Source organism: Lepisma saccharinum, chromosome 14 (genome assembly GCF_977018435.1).
Source record: "Lepisma saccharinum chromosome 14, izLepSacc3.1, whole genome shotgun sequence".
In the NCBI taxonomy this organism is placed as follows: domain Eukaryota; kingdom Metazoa; phylum Arthropoda; class Insecta; order Zygentoma; family Lepismatidae; genus Lepisma; species Lepisma saccharinum.
In genome coordinates, this window is record NC_139242.1 from 26,312,651 (window position 1) to 26,333,155 (window position 20,505).

A 20,505-nucleotide genomic window follows, 5' to 3' on the forward strand; every position below is an offset into this window, starting at 1 on the left:
GTGTTACATATTCTGATATATGGTGTGTCTAGAAAAGATCGTACCTATTTCTTCTATTTTGTTGTAAGTAACTAGTGTACGGAGCAGAGAAACAGGTATTAAGCACTGATTGCAACTAGACTGCAGACGTTTCACTTGTAATACCCACCATGCACATGGAAACTGTTTGTGCAAAATGGTTCTGACCAAACAACAGAAAGAGTTGCAAAAATGGCATCTGTGATCACAGTTTAACTCAGTTTTCGGTCTCCATTGAGTTTGATCCATCTGAAAAGGACTCGATTAAGCATTGGTTTATGCAATACCTGGAGAGGAGTTGCCTGTGCAGATGCAAAAGCACTGGTCACAGATCATGTTTGGTGGAGGCAGTGGATAGAGTTCAGCAAGCCTTCCAGCGCAGTCCCAGGAACTCAGTCGAGAAGTTAGCCATGAGTTGGAAATGCCCCACTCTACAGTATAAGCTTTATAAGCATTTGCAAGCGAAGGCTTACAAGGTGCAACTTGTGCATGCACTCATTGAACCAGACAAAGCACTTCACTTGGTCTTCAGTGTGAACATGCAGAAATAACTACTCAGCACCTGTAAACTTGTAATATATGTTAACAGAACTTGGAGAGATTATCTTCTATTTGTTGCAGAAAGCATGCTCAAGCATGGGGCTAAGAATAAATGTTTTGAAAAGGGTACATTCTTTTTCGGACACCAATTATGCATGTGATTATAATAGATTAAATATTCCTTGGGAAGTACATGACAATGATTTAAGCATTAAAAGAAAAATGATGTGTGAATACAGTACATCACACAAGTGGGAATTTCCAAAATTAAAATGGTTTCATTATTTAATTTTATTCAATTTTTGTCATTAATGAAACTAAACAAAATTGTTGTTTAAGAGATGTTAACTCACTTCATATGCCTAGAGCAGGGGTTCCCAAACTTTTTCGTTTCACGGCACCCTTAGTATTTCAAAATTTTCCCACAGTGCCCAAGTCAGAATGTAAGCCTATCTAACACTTGCAATGCTCAGTTAGTGTGGTTACGTTGCTTGCCTTAAGTTAAAAAATAAACACATATTTCAAATTCAGAAACATTTTATGTGTAAAAGGTACTAGATAAGCACATATTTGGAACAATCATATCATTTCAGTGAAAATATTGGAACATTTTGCGGCGCCCCTATAAGCTAGCCATGGCACTGCAGCGCACACTTTGGGAACCACTAGCCTAGAGTGTGAAAGATTTAGGCTGAAATTATTTAATTTTTTTTTATTGTATACAAAAATAAAATCATGGTTGTAGGAAAGATATATATGTTATTTCAGACATTCCAAGACTGGTGGAAGGAAAGACAAGAAAAGGGATTTTCTTTCAACACCAATTTTAACCAACACGACCCTGACTATTTTAAGGTTATGCGGAAAGTACTTGCAGATGATGAGACTGCTAAAGCCAATTGCATTTGATGTTATCTACTGTTTGAGTCAGTTATTCGACTACTACCTTTATGCAGTGTATACTTTCTTTGCTGCAGACTTGGTGAGTAGTGTTGCACTGTTCCTAATGTTATGTACACATAGTGCAAATAGAGCAGAACTTTATGCCAAAAACGTGGAGAGAGTGAGAGGAAATGTGTGTGTGCTTACTTACATGTGTGCATGCATCAGATTCTAATAGGTTATAATTTACCAAAAATAATAAAGTTTAATTAAATTTCATGACAAAAATTACTATGTGATACTATGATCAGAGATGGTTAAAACCATTGACTATAATGCAAATACACAAGCACATGTTCATGGCTGTTTGAATGTCTTTCATTTAATGTGGGAATTTGATATGTGGATTTCAGATTTGAAATAAGCAGGAAGGAAGTTAATTTTAGCACAACTGTTGTCAACATACTAAACAACTTTATTTCATGTGTAAATGCTTCTAACCATTGTGTAAGTTCCATGTAGAGCAGACTGGCTCCTGCCCAGAAAAGTGAAGAATATTCGAAATTTTAAGAGTAAAATAAACAAATTAATATGTACGAAAATTATGCAGGGAATAGAAAGTTGTCTAAAAACATTATTTCTCATTGCTCAGGTAAAATTTGAAAATTTTCTGTTGACTTCCTCTTGCAACCAAAAACTTACATAGACTTGAGGAAGCAAATGCTTAAATATAATGCAGTGTTAAGGGCATCCCTCTGAGTCAGTGTTGCCAACTTAGTTCTCTTGGAACCAGATCTGGCTCTTTCGTGCATTCGTTTGGCTGTGTACTGGGGCACCTGCCCCCATACCCCACTATGATACCATCACTGGTTCTGGCTCACATAGACCAACGTTTGCCATGATTATACATTTTGCACTTCACGTGAGTTGTTATATTGGCTGTGTCCCACCCCTCTTATATCCCCAGCTACTTTTTTTTATAGTGCCGTTTTGACTTGTAATTGGCATAATATTGTTATCAGGGAATGCTTTATTTTCCATTTCATACGACCATGAAATTATCATAAATTTAGAGTTAACGGTAATAACAGCACCCCACCACTTTGACAACTAACATTACTCTAGGAAGCACTTCGTAAATTTAGCTCCTTGAAAGTCAGTTTTAACTCCATTTAAGGTGAAATTTAGCTCTTTTATCTGCACCAGGTTTGGCAACAGTGCCAGGAGGCAAGGAGAAATGCATTGGACATGTTGGAGTATTATTATTATTAACGGGAAGAGGACAGTTTGAAGAAGTGATTTCCAAGCAGAAAAGTCAAAACTCCCATTTGATTAGTTGTAATTTGATATTGAAGTTGATTCCCCATAAGGAATACATGAGATTCCGAAAATTCTTTATTTCATATTTTTCAAATATCGTGTCCAGCTTAATAATCAACATAAGAAAACGCTTCCACTTGCAACATGGAGAGAAATTCATACTCTTGGATACACACATGTTTTATTTTTAGTAGCGGTGCCCATAAAGACGATATTGAAATAAATGCACTGTACCTTCTCCCCTTAAGTAAAAAAAAAATAATATATCACTTATAGGGTAACAGTATGGTATAGAGAAAACACATTTCTTCAAATTTACAGGGGAAATTACTTACGGAACTGAGTTTCTGTAGACTTTTGAAAGCTTGTGGAAGTGTTTTCACCCTTCGTTCAACTTATTCTAGCGGTAAATTATGTATTTTTTGACATTAATGTCTCTCCGATGCACAAACCAGTAGCGAAGCATCCTATGAGGCCAGGAGGCCGGGACTACCCACGCCATTACTCTTTTAAAGGTGTATTTACTTATTTCGTCAAAACATATGTAATGCAATGGAAAACTTTGGAATTTTCATTTATGATAATTACAAAAAAATTCTAACCCTGTCCAGTATACAAACTTTCCAATGAGTGAGGCACATTTGCTGGGGCCTCTTCTCTTCACATTCTGTCCTACGGTCGTATATGCGGGAAGTCTAATCTTACGAGTACTGTACATATGCTTATAACGTGCTCCTGAGGCTGGCCTCACGGTGTTTACTGTACGTATGCTTATAACGTGCTCCTGAGGCTGGCCTCACGGTGTTTACTGTACGTATGCTTATAACGTGCTCCTGAGGCTGGCCTCACGGTGTTACCCACTAGGACGAACAGAATATCAGCAACACTGCATTTCCGCCAGGGTTGGAAATTTGTGGTGTACCAGCATTTTTAATAAACATTAGCCTGTGTTCGTGCAGAGAGACTTCTATTTCATTGCACATTCTCCATATTTTGTACGAAACTTAGGTTTTCCTTCCTTTCATTGACAAGTGTAAGTGAAATTGAAAATTACGGAGTACTGAAATTCTGACTTTGTTGCTGATGGTCTTGTCGATTCACCAGGTGCGGCTCGTGCATTATTTTCCTGGGGGTTCACCGAAGTCATATGACACATATTCAGTTTCCGCAAATAGACTTTCTTCGGGAAACAAAGGGATGGGGGGGGGGGGGGCTTAAAAGATTGGTACATATTCTTTCATGGAATAAGGTTTCATAGTAGAGGTGTGCGTATAAATTTAGGACTAAAACTAAGTACAATAAATTGTGCATCTATGAAAGAAATTTCGGGATTTATGGGCATCAAGGACGTCCTCAGGATTTGTTCCAGGGATGGTAACAAAGATCATTTTTTTCTAGGGGGGACAAACGAGGCACATTTTTCCTTGTAATAATACTGTTCTCTCAAAAAAACACTCCTTCAGTCCCTGCAACGTCTTTATAATAATCATCATAAATTACTGTGACTGAAATGAAATTATATGTGTGTAATAAATAGTTTTAGGTTGACAGTAATTTTCCAGGCGAGTGTGGCCCCTTTTCCCCTTCCGGACTTCCATGCCTGCAATTATAAAACGACTAATCACAATGGTCCTACAATTATTAAAGGGAAATGGCAACCAATGGCATATGCGTACTAGAAACCTGAGAACCTTTCATTGGAATGTTACAGCTTTTTTTTTCTATCTTCAAATTTGGAGTTGGTCGACAAACTCACGCTTTATCTCTAATTTTCTTTCAACATCCGAGAGGGTATGTTTCCGTTAATTGAATGCATTTTAGCAGTCATTTCTTACCTGCGCAGACAGCAACACCTACACTGCATCAAATGACGTAACATACTTTGGAGCATCAATATTTTGCAACAACTATCCAAGCACTTCGAAAACTTACAAACTTGAAACATTGACACCGACAGGGTTTGTCACGTCTTCCTTTCTTGTCTAAGATCGTGGCATTCTTTTACTTTCACATATCCGAAGTGTTTCCATCTTTAAGGAAAATGTCTGAATGCATGCACGAGTTATTTTAGTAATGTATTTCTTTTATTTTAATTCATCGTGTCTAATTCCAGCTTTCATTCATTTCTACTCATCCTTCTCTGTCACAATTTTGCAATAATGCCAAGAAGTTCGGTACAAAAATGATTCAACAGAGAAGATTGAATGTGTAACGAATGCGCTTCAAACTTGAACCTCACAGGGCAACACTAAAAGGTAGAACCAGCTGGGTCTCACTCGCAGCGAGCACGGTGCCTTCTGGCTTCTGCTGCGGCTTCTGAAAGAGCACGAACTGCGCATGACCTTTGGTTGGAGATCGAGGTTCCTCAGTATCCCTTGCCATATATTTTGTCCATATAACTACCCCCAGCTTCTGCCTGCTGCCCGAACCTTCACTATGGCAAGAGCTCTCCTGTGGGGGTTCAGCTGAGGGTCTGCACAAGGGCGGCCGACTCGCGGTTTCTCTTTCTCAGCAAAAGAATTTGCCTTGTTACGGACACAAATACATGACTTCTTGTGGAGAAATTTTAGCGAAAAATTGTCAAAAGGTAAAGACATTGTTTATTGTTCATTCTCGAGGTAAATGACATATATTACTTGGGGTTCACTGATCCTGTGCGCTATAAGGCCAACCGCGCCTGCGATTCACCCAACACCGTAGCGTAAACAGAAAGTCCAAAGAACTTATATTTGTAAAGTAAGTCTTCATACCAAATTACGTAAATTAAAATGATAGTTACGCCTTATATTTACAAATTAGTTTTACTTTCACTGGGAATAGAATAATTTATTTTTATCATGAACGGGGATTTCCTCGCTCGTACCCCCTCTGTGAAAACTTGCCTCCTGCTCACGATGCGAGAAGGGAGCTTGGCTCGGCGCACGAGGTTCATGATGGTAGAGCTTTGTTTTTGATTCGTGTCGTGTGCAGCGATCAGATTTATGCAAAAAGTGCTGGACTGAAATGCAAGACTAACAAGAACAATCGAGTTCTTAATTGAGTGAAGATGTAATCATCAGTAAGGTAGGACCCACTTTTGGTCTTTCATGTTTCCTTCTTATAACAATCATTTCTAAAATGTTTTCAACTATATTTTCTTTTGCAAGTAGCAGTGGCAAGTGACAGCAAAATATTTAAAAAAAAATTCAAAGTTGTTGAAACGTTATTTAATGCGTTAACACTGTCGTTGAATAAATATTACAAGCATATATTTTTTATGCAGCCGACACAAGTGAAGAGGTAGGCAGTTTCGTTTACCCTGAAGGGATAGATAACAAGAGAAGTGGGCGGTCAAGGAGAGTACAATGCAAGGGAAGACTCTTTTGGGTTTAGGACAAAGAGGGTTGTGGGGTTATTGCGTGGGCCATGTCTGTTTCAGGTCTGGCGGAACATGCCAGTGTTGTCACATTGGATTGGCAAGTAAAAAAAAAAAAAAAAAAAAAGGTAAAGTGTTCCCCTGTGCATAGCACCTTGCCATGAAGGCGTATAGGGGGTGTGGGGGTAATTCTCCACACTTTCTTGATCCGGTCATGATGTGATCAGCATCTCGCCCCTGACTGCCTTTACCCCCCAGGGTTTCCCCCAGGTACCCATGTTATTCGTCGCTTGGTGGGCACCGGGGCCGCTTCCACCGTTAGAAAAGTTCCCGGATTTGAACCGGCCGGGGATCGAACCCGGGACCTTGAGCATGGTAGTCAGACGCGTTACCGACTGAAAAGAGCTAAATTGCACCTAAAATTGAAATTCTATTCTCTCAAGCAACTAAATTTATTATAACCTGTTTATATGTTACATAGTAACCTGTCGTGTTGCCGGGTCCCAAACAAGGATCCTATGTTCTATTATCACGTAAAGGTGTCTACTAACACAAGGGGTAGAACAAACTAGGATGCGAACTATACACACTGAATGAGAGAGGTCACCTTTACTTATGTTTTTTTTTCTTGAAAGCCCCGTAGTCGTCATCCTAACACGTTAGGAAGCCAGGTGACCTAATTGTGGTCATGTCAATGTTTCCTGATCATCTTTAATTCATTCTCCATACATTCTCATCGTCACGATTAGCATAGAGCAGAACAAATGAGACGAAAATATTCAAAATTTGAATTATGTTTACTGGCACATACAGGTGTCAGAAATTCATTTATCTAGAAAGCCAAGACTGGAATTAACTACAACCATTCCTTTAGTTAGACAACAGAAAACAATGGTGTTTTCCTCGGTGCGAGGAAGTCTTGCTAAAGAAACTAAGTTGGCAGCAATAGAACATACCAATCTGACAGTCGCTGAAAGTGCGGAATTCTGTCGTCTGCTCATGGCACAAACGTCAGACTGACCCGAAAATTATGGGGTTCTTCTAGCCCTTTTCATCTCAATTGCAAAATAAATAAATAAATTTAGAAAAAAGTGATGAAGAATTGACAACAGGGCTCGAGCACTATTCGTTGGATTTTCGCAATGTCTCATGATTGGTAGTTCTTTCTGGAGGTGTGTGCATAAATCAGGGGTTGAAAAAATACAAACAAATAAAAAACCAGAAGTGAACAAAAATCTAAATCGATGACATCTTGTGGGTGGGAGGAGAACGTCTAAGACATAATTATCGTACTGATTGCCGGTAACAACACTTTTGAAAACGTCACGCCACGCCACTGGCAAGTAAAGAAGCGGTCTGGAGAGACATTGAACCACACATTAGCCCCCCCCCCTCCCTTTCTTTTTACAGATTTAAGCAACTAATGGAAATTATCGCACTTCTGTGCCTACCCTGCTAGGAACTCTATGCTTTGCCACTGGCACAAACGCTCTTGCCTCCATTACATTCGACTACGTGAACCAAATGTTCCGTGCGTTCTATGACGTAACCCCTGGTCAGTGTTTCCAAACTCGCTATTGTTTTACCAGAACATGACAATTTTAACTATGTTTGCCTAACCTAACAGAACCTAACCTTGCGTGCATGGTTCGTGGGACTATTTATGAATGGTTTGTGGGGCTATCCGTGCATAGTTTGGGGGGCTATCCGTGAATGGTTTGTGGGGCTATCCGTGAATGGTTTGTGGGGCTATCCGTGAATGGTGTGTGGGGCTACGCGTGCATGGTTCGTGGGGCTATTTATGAATGGTTCGTGTATTTATGATTGGTTTGTGGGGCTATTCGTGCATGGTTCGTGGGACTATCCATCAATGGTGTGTGGGGCTACACGTGCATGGTTCGTGGGGCTATCCGTGCATGGTTCGTGGGGTTTTCGAACCCAGAAAAAAATACAAGATGAGTAACACAAAAGTTGGTATTTTTCGGTGAAGAAGGTTGCAACACTGCAAACCCACTGATCATTGACAACATTAGTCAAGATTTCTCCGCCATATTGTGTGTGAGAGGAATGAACAATAATTACTCTATATGTGTAAAATTAAAGGTATTTTCGTGAAAGAAGCAAAATCCCACCTTAAACAATGTTTTCGCAGTGTATGTACAAATGTAAAAAATGACTAAATGAAGGAGTGAAATGTGTTTTCTTTATACCATACTGTTACCCACTTATAGTCTGTGACAATACTTTCAAATAATATTTTTGATTGAAAAGTTGTTTGACAAATTGCCTACTAGCTAAAACTATTCCTTTGTAAATAGTGGGACCAAGGTGCAGCTTCTTTGTTTGGTTATTATGCAACATTAAAGAATCAGTTGTACTTAGTTGTGGCTTTAAAATTTAAACTGAATTAAAATTCTTACAACATAAGCTATGTGTCTGCAATATGTGCTGATATTTGACTCTTAAAACCAAAGTATTCTACTTGTATATTGGATGCCCACTCTGATTTTTTTGCACCAGAGAAAAAGTTAAGCTAATTATAAACTGGGCTTCCATGCTTGCTTGTGCTTAAAGTAGAATTATTACACATTTTACTGACATGTACCATGGATAAGGTAATATCAATTCCATGCTATGGTGATTTTTATTGTTGTTAAATTTATAATTTTTGCTATTTGATGGTTTTCATAATTGTTTTTTGTTGTTCCAGCCAGAGATGAGTGATGACTATTTGTACAGTTTTAAGCTCCAAGCAACTTTGAAGAGGATTTATTTGATTTTGCATGAAGATCTTCAAATGGATGAAATCCAGAGTGATGAAGTAAAGCACAAGGTATGTTATATTTGTGAACTCGGGTGAAACTAAAAATTTAAAGAGAGCTGCATTGATCCAGTCATGACTGCCATGTGTGAGACCTTGGTTTGATTCCCAGTGTGGGTGATTTTAGGTGGGGATTTTTCCAGTAATATATCTACATGGATCAGCTCTGGGTTCCACCCAGCCCCTAGTAAATGGGTACCTATGCGAGGAGTAAAGGTTGCTGGAGCATGGTGCTGATGCCATCACCTCCACAAATGGCCGAGATTGTGAATATGTGGCTGTTCCTACTTCCACATCCACCCTTGTGCCTTCATGACATGTTGCAATGTGTTAGGGTAGCTTTAACCTTACCTTTTTTTCCTTTTTTTAGGAATTTGTAAAGTGTAAAAATTCGTTTTTAACTCCTCAGACAGAGTTAAACCTCAAGTGCTATTTAATTTGATCAGCCTTACTATTTTCTGATTATAACAAATTATTGTATTTTTAAAACTAGAAAATATATTGAAATCAAATTTTCAGTTATCCTCCACAATGTCCTCTACCTCGATTGCTGTGAATTTTTGTGGTTATGTTTTTCCATGTATTCTAGTAACAAATGTTAATCACTATGACTCATTGTTGCAGAAATGTACTCCCATGTTTTTCATCTTGAGCTTCATTATTTGCAAAGTGAGTAAATTCTTCTTGAACACATTCGGAACTATTGAAAGCCAATCAAAAGACACACTGCTGCCTTCCCACAAGATTTGTTCCAGTTCTATGTCACTTACCAGTTGCAACAAGGAAGCCATTGTTGTGCAAGTACTTTCCTTACTTCCCTGTAGATGACAGTAAAGACTAACACTCTTATTGTCAACTGGTTAAAACTGCAGATGTATTACACTCCTGAGCCATACCTTCAATAGGAATTAAAATAGACGCCACCCTAGGATGACTTATTCAAGCAGGAGTAAATATTAGTCAAAGTGGCCTCTTCTTTGGGCAATGTTCTGAAATTTGTGGTGCAAATCACTGATTTATACCAAGTTTATTTCTACTGCCAATAGATGGCACCTGACAGCAGTTTGAAGTCAACCATGCATCAAACGCATATGTGTATGTCGAACCGCCATTAGCACAGAATTCTGCAAACGTACACATGTACGTCATCCCACGTTTAGGGGTTAATGGTATGCATCAGTAGTGCCTTAATCTGGTTTGGTTTACTGAGATTTTTTTTTTTTTTTTTGCATTAGTAATCAGTTTCATTCTTGTGAATACTGGTGAAAAACCCACAAAATGATGTTTGTTGTATTATTGTGCTTTTTCCTGGTAATCAACTTGTAAGGGCATGGTGTTTTATCCAGCACATCACATAAGAAATACTTAAGTTGATTTTTTTTTGTGTGTATAAATATTTAACATTTTTTACTTGTTTCTAGGTACCTGAGCCTCATATTTCCTCAGTGGTGGACTTAAGTCAACAGGAAACATTACATGGCCTTGCAGAACGCATTGTAGCTGTAGAATCTCTAGTGTTTCTATCAAAACAGTTTGAATTTTTACAACCATATTTGGAACAACTGATACCGCAAACTAATCGTCCATTCCTACAACAGTTTTATTCTCAGGTAAGCAAGGAACTTGTTATATACACCTTCTTACCTTTGTATCTAACCAAAACTGCAAAGAGCACACACAATTCTCGAAAATGTTGTTGACATTGTAAGATCATTTCACAAGGGGTTTTTACAGAATTTTTAAATTTAGAGCCAAAATGACCATAAATTGGGTCTTTGTGGAAAATTTTAGAGGATGTTAGGGAGGTATTGGGAGTGTGTGGAAAAATCACTGCACATCAACCAAGATGAAGGAAGAATGCAATAGTGTGACATTTGTAGCATACCGCCTGGGGTAGAGAGCAAGTAGATTCGTAAGCAGGTTTAAATGATAACGCATACCATTGATTAAAATACACTCCTCACAAAAAAAGTTTGGAATATTGTTACATTAGGCAATAGGTGATAGGCAAGGCCTTGGAGTCCTACAACATCTGCTGGACGTTCTTGTGTTTTCGCCAACATATGCCACCGTGCCTATCACCTATTGCCTAATATAACAATACAGTGGAACATTGATAACTCGAACCTCAACAACTCGAATAAAACCTTGATAAGACAAATTTTTGTACAGTTTATGGGATGCCGTTCGAGCTCAATAACTCGAAGGTAGACTATGGAAAACCTCTATGAGTCGAAGTTAAATTCTAATCACCTCTATAACTCGAAGTTTTAGTCCCACGGACCGCAATAAGTCGAAGTGTAGTAAACTTAGGCCTCTATAACTAGAAGTTGGCAATTTTGTCCCTCAATAACTCAAACCTTGGTACGAGGGTCACTATTTATATTTTGAGCCTAACAATGAAAAAACAGGAATTTGGCATTGAAAACTGCTTTATTGTTTTTCGAAGTATTCTCCTTTATGGTCAATCACTTTTGCATTCATTCGAACCATTTGTCAAAGCAGTTTTTCCAATCTTCTTGAGACACCTCCATAATATGGTTTTTGAACGCATCAACGGCGTCTTCCGCCAACGAAAATCGTTGTCCACGCAATTTATTCTTGACATTCGGGAACAAGAAGAAGTCATTGGGTGCCAAATCAGGACTGTACGGCGGATGACCCATCGATTCGATTTTTTGACTGTTCATAAAGTCTTTTGTTAGACGAGATGTGTGCAGCTGGCATTGTCTTGATGAAGAATGATCCGACGGCGTTCGTTTGTTTTCCGTATTTGACCGAAGACCTCTGGCAAACAAATTGTTGTGTACCATTCAGAGTTGACCATTCTACGTTCCTCTAAAGGCACAGTTGCCACATGACCAGTTTTCCCGAAAAAAACAGGCAACCATTTGTTTCGATGTGCTTCGAGCGCGAACAACTTTTGTTGGATTGGGTTCATCTTGAAACACCCATACAGTCGAGTGCTGTTTACGTGCCGGCCCATATGCATATATCCATGATTCGTCACCTGTTACAATCTTATATACGTCTTTTGAAGCACCACGATTGTATTTATTGAGCATTTGTTTGCACCAATTGACGCGAGCGTCTTTTTGAGTTTTTGTCAAATTGTGTGGAATCCAACGAGAACATACCTTTCTCACAGCTAAATGATCATGTAATATTTTATATATGCCTATGGTTGCCTCAATCTCACAGTATGTCACATGACGATCTTGCAGTATTAGGTTTTGCACAGCATCAATGTTTTCTTGAACAACAACTGATTTTGGACGACCTTCACGAGTCTCGTCGGTGAGTGAATGGCGGCCACGATTAAATTCGTTATACCAGCGTTTCACAGTGGCAAAGGATGGGGCTTCATCGCCAAATGTGGAAGTAAGTTGATCAATGCACTCTTGTCTTGATATTCCACGTCGAAAATTGTAAAAAATCATCGCACAAAAATGTTCACGAGTTAATTCCATTTTATTGTTGTCGCGCAATCTCCAAGGCAACATAAACAACACAAATGAAGCTATTGACAAAACATTTGAAGTACGTTATGGTCAATAATGCCAAACGATTCCGTGCAAACGTCAAATCGTGCCTAACTTCAATCAGTGTTGCCAAGGCTCAAAATATAAATAGTAGCCCTCGTAAGTCAAAATCCTTGATACCTCGATTTCCCCCCCCCCCCCCTCTAGTTCGAGTTATCAAGGTTCCACTGTATTCCAAACGTTTTGTGCCTAATAACAATATTCCAAACTTTTTGTGCCTAATATAACAACATTCCAAACTTTTGTACCTAATATAAAGATACTCCAAACTTTTTGTGAGGAGTGTATAATTTGTTCCAGCAAATAAGATCTGACAAAACAGCTTTAACACCCCAGTATTGCAGTTTGTCAGTTTTTCATTGTCAGCCATTCATCTACTTAAGAAAGCTTTCATACCAGTGTGACAAGTAACACTTGTAATTTGGAAACAAATCATCAGAAATAGATGCAACCAGAATGACACAAGCTGCACATGTTGCTTGTCACTTGCATACCACCCAAACTAGGTTGTTTTCTCAATAGCATGTGCTTTTCTGGTTAAACCCACATATTTTGTCACTTTGGTGTAAAATCATGGAGGCACATAGTGGTTAGGATCCCACTTTAAACTGTAGGTCCAGTCCCGATTAGCCTTACTGTACATAAAGTGGACTTCAAACACCAAATCAATGGTGTAAAATCAAGGTGCAAAATCATTAAAGACTGGTAGAGGGGGGAGGGGAAGGAAGATCTTCATTTACAAACACACACACAAATATGTGTGTACTTGTATTAACCACTTGCCTGATTAACCCGAGTTAACTCGGAATTTGTTTTTGCTTTACATATTATTTACCCAAGTTATATCGTTAAAATCGTACAACTATAGTGCACTTTTCTGCCTACCCGGACAGTCTCGTTTGAGCTTTAATAGGTGTTAATTCCCATTTTGGCCACTAGGTGGAAGGTGTAGATAGCTTGTCGAGGTACTGCTGCTACCGGATTCCCGTGACACTATGTAGTTGTCGCTTTTCCAGTGATGAGGAAAGAAGATTCGTCGCGAGTCAAGATACTATTGCGATGTTACACTCTGTGTTAGTCCATGCTTTCGGGTTTATCGCACTGTGGGTAACATTTTTATGTGACACAGTATGTGTGATAGTCTGTAAACTTGGACAGCATTAAAATGTGAAGACATTTTATTTTCGACAGTGTATATGCTATTTTCAAACATTGGTAGTACTTTCCTTATAAGTACGAGTTAACTCGGGTTAATAATTATGGAGGATTTTTTAATAGTTTTGTGACCTTATTTGACCCCAAAAATAGAATTTCGTTACTGTTCCTTAATTGCCGATATTGGTACATTACAAACACACAATAAAAAAATGTGTAAAATATGGACCATTGTTGGTAAAATAATGTGTCAGGCAAGTGGTTAATTACATGGTAAACATATTTATTATGTTCTTACATGTAAAAGTAAATTACTAAATATTTAAATACATATTATTAAATATACGAGTGTGATTCAAATGAAAACCTTAATTATTTATTACAAGTCAAATGAGGAAATACAGAATAATTACACACTCGTACATCATTATTTAGACGTAGTCCCCATGACGTGCAATGCACATATTCCAGCACTTCGGAAGTGCATGGATACCTCGTGAGAAGAATTCTTTTGGTTGTTTCGCTTCAGAAACATTTGCCTCCCATGGCCTCTTTGAGCCGTCCAAACACATGAAATTCACTGCAGGCAAATGTCTGGTGAATAAGGTGGGTGTGTGAGTCATTCAAATTTCAATCCTTGATTGTAGCAACCGTTAAACGGGCAGTATGCGGTCAGGCATTGTCATGCATTAACAATACACCTGAAGTCATAAGTCCTTGTCGTTTACTCCTGATTGCAGGACGAAGGTGATTTTGGAGAAGATCTGCATAAGAAGTACTGGTCATTGTTACTCCCTTTTCCATGCAATGTTCAAAAATTAACCCATTTGCATCCCAGAGGAGAGTGAGTATGACTTTTCCTGCTGATGGTTGGATGTGGAATTTTTTTGGGTTTTGGCAACGAGCTATGGTGCCATTCCTTGCTCGATCATTTTGTTTCAGGTTGGTGATAGTGCACCTAGGTTTCATCTCCTGTAACAATTTTTTTCAGAAATCCATCACCTTTGACCTGGAAACAATGCAAAAGTTCCTCACAGGCATCGTTGTGACTGTCTCTCAATTCAGCAGTCAACTGACATGGCACCCATCTCGCCAACACTATTGAATCGCAGCACATCATGGATAATATTGTGTGCTAAACCAAAACTTAATATCCAAAATTGTGGCTATATCCTTCATAGTAATACACCTGTTTTCCTTCACAAGCTCTTCCACTTCAGCGATGTTTTCGTTCGTCACTACACGGTGTGCCTGGCCCAGTTGCAGGGCATCCTCCATAGAAGTTACGCCGCTTTTAAACTTTCTACACCTCTCGTACACTTGCTGCAGGGACACACATGAATCACCGTACTGCGCTTTCATCCTGCGATGAATTTCAACTGGTTTAACATCTTCACTACTCAAAAAACACATCACAGATCGCTGCTCTAACGTGGTGCATGTCGACAATGGGGTGGCTGGCCATGTTTGCACTGACGCTGCTTCCTTCTTCAGTGTTGCAGGGAATTCCAAATGTTTGAAAAGTCTAGATCGATCGTTTGATTGTTTTGGCCTATTTTACTTCACTTTATGTTACTTTTAGCTGATCGCAAATATGAGGATGAAAGATGATATGATGAAATTGATAAAGGTGCATCGATCGTCTCAGCATTGCCTACCTCTTGTATTTTGAAAAACTTCGAACAATGTTTTTGAAAATGAGATACTGATTTTGGTTCCTGAACGTCCTGAACATGTCAGAAGTTTCGGGGGAGGGTGTTTGAACCTTTGAACCTTCAAAATCCCCCTCTAAATACGGGCATGTGCTGTGACACTGAACAAAGATTTTATGTACATAATACACCATACAAGAGTCCATCCTTTGTCACATTAATTCTTATAAACAATAGATGAAGAGGAAAAATAAAGTTCTTGTACTAAATTTGTCTCCAGAAATTTAGGAAAAATGAATTCGGTTTAAGATGAAAATGAAAACAGAATTTCTTGAAATGACAGGATGTGTTTATGTATTTACTTTATGCAATAATAATAATAATAATAAATATTTTTTTTCTGGCAGTACAGAATGATTTTGTTTATTTTACTTCTCTTTTCTGCCACTTTGGCTAATCGCAAATGAGTGATGATCATATGATGAAAGGGACACTAACAAGGAACACCTATGCCCAGACCAACATTCGAATCCTGGACTCAGGCGTCGGAGCGCACTGTACTAAAAGGTGGGCACAACGATATGCCGTACCAGCATCATTTTATAGATGGCAGTTAAATAAAAACTCCATTACGTTGGAAGGGGGCTCAAACACGCATCTAAATCGTAACATTAATCACTCACATACAGCTCCTACTTTATGCGGCAGCGGTAACAAATCATATAAATTACTTTGAATGTCTTATCACTTGAATAATTTTATTCTCGTTCTTTGTCTTTCAGATGTGCATATTTTAAGACTGTTATTGCTTTTATTTTCTGTTACCTACGGAAATCTTTCTAGCACACATGTAGACACTCCAGGAAAGGAAATATGTCTCTCTCCAAGAACTTCAAGTGGCAATAGCATGTGAAATTATACGATTTGGTCTTAATTGATTTCATATTTTAATTTTTGCTCTCAGTGCCATCATCAACCGAGTATTTACTTTCTGAACACATACTACGTGTACCAGTACTGCATACCATATTTTGAGAAACCATGCTCTAGTGGTAGGTTTTACCCCCATCCCTATTGACCAAGAAAATACATTCTTTATGTACACACTTGGAAGTTTTGGTATTTAGTTCCTTTCTTTAATTATACATCTCTCCCAAGATTTACAGTTACTATACATATATAAACATGAGCTTATTGGAGATGAAAGAGAGTTACAATCCTTTACCTGTACTCATTTGGTAGAACGATGCACTAAAATGTTTACATATTTGCCTTATGATAATATAAGTCATGTCATTCCATGTCAGTTCAACCAAAAAAAAGAAGAGGTTTTGGAACCTATGCTCTCACATTTTGATGAAACTTGGCACATTTAATCCTTTCATGGTGGTGAGAAACTACATATTTTTTCTCTCTAACTTGTCTGGTTTCATTTCTCTAGTTTCTCAAACTTTCAGTGATTCATCCTTTCTTCTATTCCCAAAGCCTTCATGTGAGCTGCACTGTCTTGGAAAAATAATTCTATCTCCCTTACAAATTATTCAATCTTTTTGAAATTTCACAACAATGATAGATAACAAATTAATAAGGATTCCAGAAAAACATATTTCAACATATCACACTTATATTTTAGTAGACAATTAAATTAATAAAATAGTATTATTATCTGATTTTTTGGGACCGAAAACTTGGTTTACTAAAATTTCAATTATCATCGAGAGGGCAAGGTGCAACACCAACACAAGTATTTTTGTAATGAACTTATACAGGGTTCCCACACACCTGGAAAACCTGGAAATCTCAGGGAATTTGAAAAAAATACAAATCTCAGGGAAAATCTTGTAATTCATTAATGGTTCCCAATGAAGCAAAACTGAGGGATTATAATATGAGTGTCTGTGGATAATCCAGGCTGTTGTAGCATTTCTCTTTCAGCAAGGAACTCGTATCTATTTGTTTGTCTGTTTCTTGTTTTTAAATGTGATTCCAGGACTGGTGACCAAGTGTATACCCTCATAAATTTTGCACTTTTTAAAATTTAATTAACCGATTTCGATCTTTTACATGCCGTAAAATATATTGCAAGATGTGGAAAACGCATAATAAAGATAACCTGATGTCCAAAGTTAACCAGTGTTCATCTGATTTCCCTTATTAGGGAGTAGTTTTAAGTTTTTTCTCCCTTCTTTTTTTACAAAATAGTAAAAAAATGGAGTGTCCTGTTTAGGAAAATATTTATTTTCTGCCATCTTTTGTGTACAATATTGTTGATTGTGTATATACTGCATTTAGAACAGAATTTTAAATATTTACTTACTAGTGCCATATATGAATTATATACTGTTCATAAATACTTGTAAAAAAAAAAGTGCTCCCCTGTGCATAGCAACACGCCATGAAGGCGTATAGGGGGTGTGGGGGTAACGCTCCACACTTTCTTGATCCGGTCGTGAGTGGGGTTCATATTTTAAGTTTTTGATCATGTTCAACTATTGTTATAGTCATGACATGACATGTGAATTTTTATGTGCCTCAAAAGCTCACATATGTGTAAAATGGAATTACTTGTAGGACCAGCAGATCTACATTAATATCATGTAGTGAAATAGTTTTCTCAACAGATATGCCAGAAATTGAATATCATGAGGTGAAGGCCAGTCGAATGGTGTATACTTAACCCCCCATCAAACTTGCACTTGCAACTGTCACGAACTTACCATTACGTACTAGCATTCCTCACTTCTTCATCTTAGATTAGGCTTGTTTTGGAGCACTGTTAAGTTGGTTTTGATTTTATCACATGGCAAAGCATATGTGGAAAGTGGATTTTCTGTAAATAAGCAGGGTTTAATAGAAAACTTGAAAGAAGAGTCTGTTGTGGCTATTCGGCAAGTTTATGATGCAGTGAAAGTGGCAGGAGATGTGTCAGATGTAGAAGTAAGCAAAGAGATGATCCAGAGTGTTACAGGTGCACGTATTAGATACGAAGAAGCATTGCAGAAGATGAGAAAGAAATGTGATCACAAAGAAGACAAAATGAAAGAAATGAAACGTAAAGCAAGTGAGATCCGTGCTTTACAAGTCAAACAACAAAAGATGCAACAAGAAGCAAAGGCTATTGCAGAACAATTAAAAAAACTTGAAGCTTCTGAGAAGTAAAGTTTCTTAATTTGCTGTATCAGACATTAAGTACATTTCTTGTTTTATATTTCAGTCTCAGTAATTTATTATTCCTTTTTAAATCGGTACTAATAATTGTCACTTCATTTTTATATGTTTTAAAAATTCCAATAATTTGTGTGTCTTATCTATTATTGTATACATTACAGATTAATTGATATTGTATCCATATATAAACATGTATGAAAAGTGTGAAAATATTTCAATGTTCTATATCAGATATGTTAGAAATTGTTTCATAGTTGTTTAAAGTTCTAGAAAACTGGTCATCTTTGTTCTTAATTACATGCAAAGAAGTGTAATTTTATTTTATTATTGAACTAGTTTTGTTATTTGCATCAGAAAACAACAGTAATAAAGAAGGTGAGGATGGTATGGCTATGAGGGGAAATCGAGGAGGCCATTGTAAAATTATAGTAGTCATTTATTGTGCATTCAATACTCTGGAAAAAAATATGAGGATTCTGGAAAACTCAGGGAAAATGGATTTGGAGTTTGCGTGGGAACCCTGTTATATGACCCGGGAGCCCTTGATTACAAGGCAACGATGCTACCATTGTGTGCATAAAGTGGACTTAAAACAACAAATCAATCAATCTAAATCTATTGATTAAAAAATTGACATAATTCATTCTCGAGGGTTATTGTCAGTCAAGGGCCCTGGACATAACCACTTCTAAACCATCCACTCTAATATAACTAATTATAAGGGTATGCTATCAATCAAATAATCAATAATCATGGACATACGCAGATTTTATTTTTGGTTGAGGGGGTGTAACAAGGAATATTCCCCCATAATAGTGCCGCACCCTGAAAGAAACACTCAGTCGATATGAAGCATTGATTGGAAGCAACTAGTTACAAGTAACAGTTGCTTTATGACAATTAAATTGCAAACTTGAAAATTTGTAGCGTGGGAGAAGAGCTACATTTGGCAACTTTTAAAGATTTTCGTGGAATCACCTAAGCCAAAATTTCAAAGCTGACTGAAAGCACAGACGTCAACTATCTCTTTGTTTCCTTGTTAAAAGAGCAGAGAAGGGGGAGAGTTCATTTAATCCTTCCCAGGACCAGAATCTGTGGCCAGGTGTCTTGTCTTGACAAAAATTTCCAGATATCAACTTTCCTCATACTGAGAGAGAATGGAATCTGCTTCAGAAAGTCGCCTAGGGGGTAACAAACAGGTCCACTCGGTTGATAGCTGCACAACAATGGATTGTTTTCTTTAAATTCTAAGCTTGCCGCTGGGAAGCAACAAAAAATATATATTTTAAATGTGTGTAGTGCGAATACAAAAACCTATCCAAAACTGCAATACTTCGTACAAGACACAAAAGAAAGGATTTCCTAAAAGGTTCATAAAATGTTTCTTGGGCGTTAGAAACAGGAACTTTTAAAATTGATTGATTGATTTGGTGTTTTAAGTCCACTTTATGCACAGTAAGGCTAATGAGGACTGGACCTACAGTTTAAGGTGGGATCCGAACCACTTGTGCCTCCACCAGGTATCGAACCCGGAACCCTTTGATTACAAAGCGACGACGCTACCACTGCGCCATTGGGGAGGCCCTAGGAACTTTTTTAAAAGAATAAGCAAATAATACATATATATATTTTTAAAGAAGCAAAGCCCTCAATTTTCTTTATGCAGTTTACAATATTATCTTGAACTGCCCATTCCCTATCACAATTCTTTTCACAAAAACTGAATCTGTATTGTATGAATTGCATTTGTATTTGGAGTTTTAACACAACATACAATTAATAACCTTGAATAAATTGAAAAATGGAAATAACGATGGGTTACTTCCCATTATTAAAGAATATTAAAAAAAAAGTTTAGATATTCGTTCCCGGGTTTGATCCCCGGCCGGTTCAAATCTGGGAACTTTTCTAATGTGGGAAGCGGCCCCGGTGCCCACCCAGTGTCGAATAACATGGGTACCTGGGGGAAACCCTGGGGGGTAAAGGCAGTCAGGGGCATGATGCTGATCACATCACCCCCACTCACGACCGGATCAAGAAAGTGTGGGGTGT

The 20,505-nt window shown here is 37.9% G+C and overlaps 1 protein-coding gene across 1 annotated transcript in view; it reads left to right on the top strand.

Moving 5' to 3' along the window:
- Vps50 (vacuolar protein sorting 50) overlaps positions 1-20,505 on the top strand; it is a 44,597-nt gene that overhangs the window by 16,214 nt on the left and 7,878 nt on the right. Inside the window, exons 12-14 of the mRNA XM_083135284.1 lie at positions 1,327-1,540; positions 8,826-8,948; positions 10,358-10,546. Of these exons, the coding sequence (XP_082991410.1) occupies positions 1,327-1,540; positions 8,826-8,948; positions 10,358-10,546 (526 nt within the window). The remainder of the gene's footprint in view (positions 1-1,326; positions 1,541-8,825; positions 8,949-10,357; positions 10,547-20,505) is intronic.